The 9071-nt window shown below is 47.7% G+C and overlaps 1 protein-coding gene across 3 annotated transcripts in view; it reads left to right on the top strand.

Moving 5' to 3' along the window:
* Positions 1-8147, top strand: part of ARHGAP32 (Rho GTPase activating protein 32) — a gene marked incomplete at its 5' end in the record, with an annotated part of 264616 nt that extends 256469 nt beyond the window's left edge. For all 3 annotated transcript variants that reach the window (XM_082844494.1, XM_082844492.1, XM_082844493.1), the window contains 3 exons: positions 1676-2551; positions 3237-4210; positions 5475-8147. In XM_082844494.1, the coding sequence (XP_082700620.1) occupies positions 1676-2551; positions 3237-4210; positions 5475-7727 (4103 nt within the window). In that variant the 3' untranslated portion in view covers positions 7728-8147. The remainder of the gene's footprint in view (positions 1-1675; positions 2552-3236; positions 4211-5474) is intronic.
* Positions 8148-9071: the final 924 nt, after the last annotated feature.

Genomic DNA, 9071 nt, shown 5'->3' on the forward strand with positions numbered 1-9071 from the left:
ATGGTAACAGTCTTTAATTTCTTCATTTTTGACATGATTGCTATTCAATTTACATAAAAATAGGTGAGTGTTTTAAGTTAACCATTTATATTTATTAAGGCCCAGTGGAAAATGGTGTTAATAGTATTTCTTTAAATTTCACAATGAGAGCACAATGTTTGTTACAAAGTGTAAAATTAAGCAGTTTTGATGTTTAGACCAGTAGTCTTTTGTCTCGCAAATTTAACCTGAGGTTAAATCTCATACATCACTTTGGTTAGAGGCAGCCCTCATTATCTGAGGATGATTAGTACCAGGAGAAGGCAACTTAAAGTGAACCTGCCTAAAATGGGGACCAAAATTTTATGGTAAATAGTACAAAAAGATTTGATTGCAACTTGAAGAACAAAACTTAAAACTTTTGAAAATAACTTTTTAGCTTCCGTTTAGGATAAGTCGGGTTATAGTTGCAACTCTGTACTAATTTTTAGAATGAACAAAGATTACTTCCATGTTGACTTGGAGGGAGGTAGAACTTTTTTGACAAAACCATGTAGTTTAGCAAATAGGACATCCTCCACGTCGTGTTTGGCTTGTGCAGCAGTATGATAAAAAAAAGGCACTTGTTGCAAAAATAATCAAGAGCTGCATTGATTTCCCACGGACTTTTCTTAATCCTTTGGTATAGAAATTGTGCTCTTTTGACGTTTCCTGGGGTGTCTTGCTTCTGGTCAACTTTCTCATCCTCATTTATAACTTCTAACTGCCAGGTCCTCATTGACCAATGGCTCTGCTTGCGATTCAACAAATCCTCACATTTCACTTCAGTTGGGTGTCTGACATCTTACTGGTTTTCCAAGATTTTCCATTTCACTGAAGTCAAGAGAATGGTTCACAAAAACAATGCAGTGGGCTGGGTAGGTGCTTGTATTAAGCAGCAAATAATATTTGAGTAGGGATTAATTTTATAAGTGGTCAACACATTAGTGGATGTGTTTGTGTTAAGACAGTGCCTCTTTATAGTACATTTTCACTATGGCAATTCTGATCATTGGAATAGAATAACGAGATAGAGGACTTCTTTTACCAGTTAGACGTTTAGAAGTATCATAAAATCAGGTAATACTCTACTACTCTTAAGGCCTCTCCTTGAGAAACTTAAAGCCTGTTCTTGTTAAAGAAAAAAAAAATTATTTTTAAGTATTGGAAAGGAATCCTTTACTAAATATATGTAAACACTTTTTTTTTTGAGAAGTTCAATTTTGTAGTAATTTGGGTATGAGGATTTTTCCTCAGAAAAACAAACAGAAAACCCTTTTTGCTGTTGTGTATCCAAAGTACCATTTAAAGTGGTTAGTTCTACCTCACAAATCATGTGTGAGGTCAGTGATAAAATCAGACAAAAAGAAATGAAAAACTTGGGCAAAGTCACAAGAGTCAGTGTTGGGCTAGTAATAGAATCTAAGAGTTTTGAGTCCTTTTTCCTATTGAAACCATCAAATGCATTCTTCCTCTGATTGTATCAAATGTGTTTGTTACTTAGCATTTGCTTTGGGAGTTCCATCTGTGTGCCCCAAGAGACAATTATGTTTTCTTACTCTATATGGTATGTTTCTGCTGTACTGAGTAGATGATTTCTCACGGCACCGTGTATCCTATGACATTCATACTCTGATATTGTATCCATTTTTACCAGGTGATTCCAAGCTGTTCCGACCCAGAAGACCCAGATCTAGCAGTGATGCCCTGAGTGCCTCTTTTAATGGAGAGATGCTGGGGAACCGCTGTAATTCCTACGATAATCTGCCTCACAACAATGGAAGCGAGGAGGAAGTAGGGCTGCTGCACATTCCGGCTCTCGTGTCTCCTCATTCAGCTGAGGATGTTGATCTGAGCCCACCAGACATCGGGGTAGCCAGCCTGGATTTTGATCCGATGTCATTTCAGTGCAGTCCTCCTAAGGCCGAATCAGAATGTCTGGAGAGCGGGGCTTCCTTTTTAGACTCCCTGGGATACTCCAAGGATAAACAGGGTACCAACAGAAAGGACACAGAAGCAGGTGGTAGCCAGTCTCAGACTCCAGGAAGCACTGCAAGTTCTGAACCTGTCTCACCTCTTCAGGAGAAACTGAGTCCATTCTTTACCCTGGACTTGAGCCCAACTGAAGAGAAATCATCTAAGCCAGCCTCGTTCACTGAAAAGGTCGTCTATGCTTTCTCTCCAAAGATTGGACGGAAATTAAGCAAATCCCCCTCTCTGAACATATCTGAGCCAATTTCAGTGACCCTTCCCGCTCGGGTGTCGGAAGTCATCGGTACCATCGCAAACACAGCAGCCCAGAACGCACCTTCTCCAGCTTGGAACAAAAGTGGCGAAGAAAGTGATGTCATAAATAGATCCCCCACCCAGGTAGTAAAGATAAAAGCAAACGAGAGAGAGGCCCAGGAAGGGTGTGAGTCTGAAGTCCAGCCCCTGGACCAGGTGGCTGCTGCAGACGCAGACCCGCCAGGGAAGGAGGAGCCTGCCTCAAGCAGTCAGAGTAAGGCTGTACCTTCTGGACAGACTCAGACAGGTACCATTTGTTTTCCTCCATTCTTTCTTTAAGCTAAGAGGGATCTTCAACCCCGTGTGCCAACTGTGCCTTTTAAGAGAAGTTTACTCCACAGCTAGCCTTTAATCAAACAGAATGTTTTTCTAGGTGGTGCTGATGGCTCAAAGCCCTAAATTAAAATCAATCAAACAGAAAATCCCCCAAAGGGCCAGTGGTCCTGCTTCAAACCTTCATAAAGTCCCCTTATCTCCTTGGACAGTCAGAATTCCTGGATAATTTTTGCACAACTTCGTAGCTCTTGATTCTGTTTTCTCTTCTGATAAAATACCTAAATTATAGCCTTACAAGTTACCCAGCCAGCCTACACCGTCCAATCTAAAAACTATTCTTAATGACAATCTGCAAGCCCTTGAAGCTTGTTTTTTAAGCAGTCTTTTCTGAGCCAGTGAGGGGCCTGCTTCACCCCCGTCTCTGTGGCAATCCAAGAGGAGAGTGCAATCCTAAACACTCTTTTGTTTTAGTTTTCCTTCTGAACCAGATGTGTTCTCTACAGCATTTGCATGTGGGATAGAAGATCGTGGATTGCCATTTTGAAATATGGAAGGCACCCATTTTTTTAGTGATGAAATGGGGAGTGTTTGGCTTTCCGTATAGGATAACACAAGCTACCTTTTCACTTTCATTTTTTTTCCCAATTTCCCACCAGGAGCAGATACCCATGACCCCCCTCAGGATTCCGTTCCTGTAAGTTCAGTCTCTCTTATCCCACCACCACCGCCTCCGAAAAATGCTGCCCGCCTGTTGGCGCTGGCCTTAGCTGAGTCTGCACAGCAAGCCTCGACCCAGTCATTGAAGAGACCGGGCGCTTCCCAGGCTGCTTGTACACATTATGGAGACACAGCAGTGGCTGCGACGGAAGAGAAACTGCCTACTGCCTACTCTAGTGCTACCTTAGATAAAGCCTATTTCCAAACCGATAGGCCAGCTGAGCAGTTCCACCCCCAGACCAAGGCCTCCGGAAACTGTGACCATCCAGCACCGGATACGGCAGCTACTGGGGTTTATACCCATTCCAGCGCCACTGAATCTGGGGAGCAACGACACCCAGCAGACATACCAGGCAGTCAGCCGCCTCGAATCTATTTATCTGGGGACCCAGAAAAGGCCAGAGTCACTTCAGTTCCCTTAATAGATTCTGAGTCTGATGATCACATACGTTTCCCTGAAGACCAGTCTGTGAAGACCAGTATGCCGACTGTCTCCTTTGTGGGCCAGGATCAGCTTCGTTTCTACAGTGGAGACCAGCCTCCTTCTTATCTTGGTGCAAGTGTGGATAAGCCTCTTCACCCTTCAGAACTTGCAGACAGAGCTCCCGCACCTTCTAATTTGCCTAGGGACAAAATCTACCCTCCTTCTGGGTCCCCTGAAGAGAATACCAGCACAGTCCCCGTGGCTTACATGACCACTGCTCCAGCAGCAGCTGACTTGAGCGCCAGGGAAGCCAACTGGGATGTGGTCGAACAGCCCAGCGCAGCAGGGTTCACCGCTGCCACCCTCCAGCGCGGTCACAGAACTAATCGTCCCCTCCCCCCGCCTCCTTCCCAGAGACCCTCAGAGCAGCTCCCAGTCCTGGGGCAGGTACAAGCCGCAGCCAGTATAGGACTAAACAACGCCCACAAGGTAAGAAGGGGGAAAGTCAGTGAGATGAAATGTGTATTTTTCCGAAGGTATGTCACTCTCCAGCAGGGTGTGTTGTTACCTTGAGTGAGATCTGACATCTGCCTTTAAGTCCTGTGGCAGGTTTCCATGAAACATTTCCCAGTTGAGGTTGGGATCTGCCTTTATTGTGATGCTGGTTTTCCTCTGAAAAAGGAGTGGTTACTCGATGGCTCTAGTTTAACGATACCTGCTCCCTTCAGTTCCTAAGCATGTAGGTAGTTCATAGAGATACGAAGAGATTGTGAACAAACGAGTCAAGCTGGGCCTTAGGTGTCAGGGTTGCAGGGTTTTCCCGGCTCCATCACTGATTCACTGTGGCTCTGGGCAAGTCGTCCAACCACCTCTGCCAGTTACTCACATCTGCACTACCAAAGTGCTGTATTCTCAGGACATTTGAAAGACTTTCTGCCTTACAGACTTTTTAGCAATATCAGAGATGACAGTGTCTTAGGACTTGTTATTTTCTCAACATTAACCAGCAGATTGTTCTACAGTTAAGCACCTGTTTTGATGAGAGAATGTTACACGCAGAATGATAAGGGTTTTTGTGGTCACCTTGAACTAAAAGGACTTCATATCTAGTCTTCTGTGCGGGATGCTCTTTCTAGTGGCTGCTTCTCAAGGGGAGCGTGTTTGCAGCCCTGCAGTGAGGACCACGTTTGGCTTCTGCTGCCACAGACCGGCTGGAGCACAAGGAGGGAGGGAGAGACAGGGACTGTTGGATGCCACCTAGACGAGTCCCTTTCTGTCCTTCCCTGGACTGGGGACTAAAAACTGTCCACTGAGCAGCCATGAGTCACTTTAAAAACCTCTCCAGATAGAACCAAAGCTTCTTGTTTAACAGAATGTTCTTGGTGTTGAGACTGAGCTACATAGATAGACAGGGTGTATGTTTTTAAGCCTGGTGGTTATTTGGCTAAACTTCTGTTTGGTCTGCACAGTAAGATAGTGTCATGGGCCACCTCATCTCACGTTGAAAACCTATCGTACATGAGAACAGCTCTCCAAAGATGGGATGGCTGCTACACCAGATGGCCACACAGGCCTTCTTTTCGTGGCAGTGGGGACAGGTCGGTCTCTGTCCTGTCCAGTGTATCCGCACAGCTTGGGAAATTTCAAGCTGCTGCCCAAATGGCCTCAACTTGCGAGTTGTGAATTTAATAGCGTTTGATTTCATAGAGGGGAGCAGAAAAAACAAACTCATAATGTTATCATCTTTCAATAGGTTCAAGGAGTAGTTCTGGCTCCAGAGAGGCCGCCTGAACCCAGAGCCCTGGGTGACCCCACGCCTGTCCTGGCCGGCGACGGTGGGGCTGCCGCGCAGTGTCCCGCCTCTGCGCCCGCTCCCCAGCCCAGCCTTCCCGAAAAGGTGCGGGAAGTTGCCAGGGCCCCCCCACTGCACCTGCGCGGCGAGCCCGTCCCCGTGCACTCCTCCTGTGGCTTCCCTACCCCGGGGCCCCCCACCAGGACCATGGAGAATAAAATCGCCGCTGCCATCCACTCCAGCTGCCCAGACACGTCCAGCAGCTCTGGGCACCACACCTTTGTCACGACTTCCTCAGCCTCCGTGGAGGACGTTTTGCCTTTACCAGTCCCTGTCCCACAAGCCAAGCATGCCTCTCAGAAAACTGCATATTCCACCTTTGCTAGGCCTGATGTCACCACTGATCCCTTTGGTCCAGAAAACTGTTTGCATTTCAGTATGACTGCAAGCTGCCAGCACCGCCCCCAGAGCGTCCCCCCGCATCACAGCAAAGTGGAGCAGCACCACGCGTACGGCTCCAGATCCGAGCCGCCGGCCTCCGTGGGTCCTCGGTACAACACGTACGTGGCCCCGGGAAGAAACGTGTCTGGACACCACCCGAAGCCATGCGGCCGGGCCGAATACGTGTCCTCTCTGAGCTCCTCCGTCAGGGGCAGTTGCTACTCCGAAGAAATGCCCCTGTACCCCACCATCCGCAGGGTGCAGTCTCTCCACACCCCTCCGTCGTCCATGATTCGCTCTGTCCCCATTTCGAGGACAGAGGTGCCCCCAGATGATGAACCAGCCTACTGCCCAAGACCCCTGTACCAGTATAAGCCATATCAGTCCTCCCAGGCCCGCTCAGACTATCACGTGACTCAGCTCCAGCCTTACTTTGAGAATGGCCGGGTGCACTACCGCTACAGCCCCTATTCCAGTTCTGGTTCCTATTACAGCCCAGACGGGGCCCTGTGTGACGTGGATGCCTACAGCACAGTGCAGTTGAGGCCCCTTCACCGCCTGCCCAACCGCGACTTTGCTTTCTACAATCCTAGGCTGCAAGGAAAGAACGTGTACGGCTACGCTGCTTTGCCTTCACGTCCCCGGGCCAACGTGACTGGCTCTTTCTCTGCTAATGACCACAGTGTAGTCAACATGCCTCCAGTCGCCGAGGTAAAGCACACTTACACCTCATGGGATTTTGAGGACATGGAAAAATACCGCCTGCAGTCCATCCGGAGGGAGAGCCGTGCGCGGCAGAAGGTGAAAGGGCCTGTTATGTCCCAGTATGACAACATGACCCCCGTGGTGCAAGATGACTTGGGTGGGATCTATGTCATCCACCTGCGGAGTAAATCAGATCCTGGGAAAACTGGACTTCTCTCGGTGGCAGAAGGAAAGGAGGGGCGGCACCCAGCCAAGGCCCTCAGTCCCGAGGGAGATGACCGCCTCTATAGGAAGCATCTGGAGCCAGAGTTCGACAGAGCCCACCACCATGGAGGACACGGCAGTGGGCAGTCAGAGAAGCCGACCCTCCCTCAGAAGCAAAGTAGCCTCAGGAACAGGAAGCTGCATGACATGGGTTGTAGTCTCCCTGAGCACCGGGCACATCAGGAAGCAAGCCATAGGCAACTGTGTGAATCAAAAAACGGGCCACCTTACCCACAGGGAGCCAGCCAGTTAGATTATGGGCCCAAAGGGATTCCAGACACTTCTGAGCCAGTCAGCTACCATAACTCTGGAGGGAAATATATTCCATCAGGGCAGGAGTCTCTAAGACTGAACCACAAAGAGGTGAGGCTCCCCAAGGAGCTGGAGAGGCCTCGGGCTAGGCAGATTGCAGCCCCAGAGAAACACTCCAGAGACTGCTGCAAGGAGGGGGAACACCTCGCGCAGTCAGCAGTCCCACCCCCTAAGCCAGAGAGGAGTCACAGCCTGAAGCTCCACCATACCCAGAACATGGAGAGGGACCCCGGCGTGCTGTACCAGTACCAAACACACGGCAGGCGCCAGGGCAGTGGGACTGTCGGGCCCCAGTACGATAACCTGGAGGGCTACCACTCCCCGCCCCAGCACCAGCGAGGAGGCTTCGGAGCAGCGGCGATGGGCACGTATGTGCCGCCCAGCTTTCCCCACCCACAGAACAGGACATACGCTACAGCTCTGGGGCAGGGCGCCTTCCTGCCCGCAGAGCTGTCCTTGCAGCATTCTGAGACACAGGTCCATGCGGAATGAGCCCCGGGAGCAATAGAGTTGAAGCAGCCTCTGCTGGACAGTGGACTGTTCTATTTTTTTCAGTAACCAAAAAAAAAAAAAAAAAAGGCTACAGAACCCCCGACCACATTTAAAAAATAAGAAGAAAAATAAATCACCATCTTTTTCCCCCTTCCCTGCTTCATCACCACCTCTTCCATCTACAAACTGTCATTTTTGTCATTTAAAGATCTGAAAGATTGTACAGCACTGTGTTGAAAATCTCATAAAGAAATTTGTTACAGACCATACTTGCCATATATAAGGGCTGATTTGTAAGAGCCTGAGGACTGCCTTTAACTGAATTTGAGTTTGACTTCGTACTTCCTAGCATTTTCTGTGTCCTTCAGAGCCTGATGCCCACTTCCCTGAAGGTCTTTGTGTGTCCTGTCTCTTCCCACTTGCTTTCCCAGTAGCCATGTCTTGCCTAGAGGGATACCCGTTTTTCTAACTTCATCCCCCCTGTCTTAGAAGGGGCTGTGTGTTATATTAGAGTGGAGAAAAACTTCTCCTTGATCCTTCACATAAGTCTATTGGACATTTAGAAAATTATAACAAAAAAAGGAATTAAGACTTTAAGTATTTAATAACCATCACAAAATGTCAGACCACTTAGATCCAGGCTGAACTGTGCTTGTCACACCCTTCCATAGCTGCTCCTCGCAGCGCAGCAGGCAGACGCCTCTCACTGCAGAGGGATTTGTAAGCTAGAATTAAAGAACCTTCTTAGCTGGAAGTCAGTGACCTTTGTTAGTACCAGAAAACGACATCAGTGGTTCTAAGCTGCTGCCTGCCTTCAGTTCTTTTTTTTTATTCTCAGTAATATTTGGTAAATTGTGATCCTAGTGAAATATTTCACACTATTTGTTTTCCTAAAGCAACTTTTGTTTTATATTTAAAAAAAAAACAGCATGGTTTGACTGGATAAACACATAATTTATCATGATTACACATTTACATGTTAATTTGTTTCTAAACCAGGTGTCCTGGGAATTCTTAAAGTAGCTACAGGTTATCTGTTAGTAAACTGAGCGTTCCTGCAATAACCACTTAGCACAGCCCGTTTCACCTGCTGGAATTCTGGGCAGTGACCGTTTACACCCTGAGGAATGAACGTACTGTTTCTTCCCTCTGTCCTCGTGCGATCACAGTCTTAACTGTAATTGCCATCCACACCAGCATTTCAGGTATAGTCCTTACAACGCTGGAGACATGTTAAACATGTTCATACCCAGGGCTTTCTTTTGAAAGTTGCATTCCATTTTCTCAACCCACCTCACCACGTATGCCAGACTAGAAGGCAGTCCTGTATTTATAAAATGAGTT

The sequence above is a fragment of the Leucopleurus acutus genome (genome assembly GCF_964270905.1).
Source record: "Leucopleurus acutus genome assembly, chromosome: 8".
In the NCBI taxonomy this organism is placed as follows: Eukaryota; Metazoa; Chordata; class Mammalia; order Artiodactyla; family Delphinidae; genus Leucopleurus; species Leucopleurus acutus.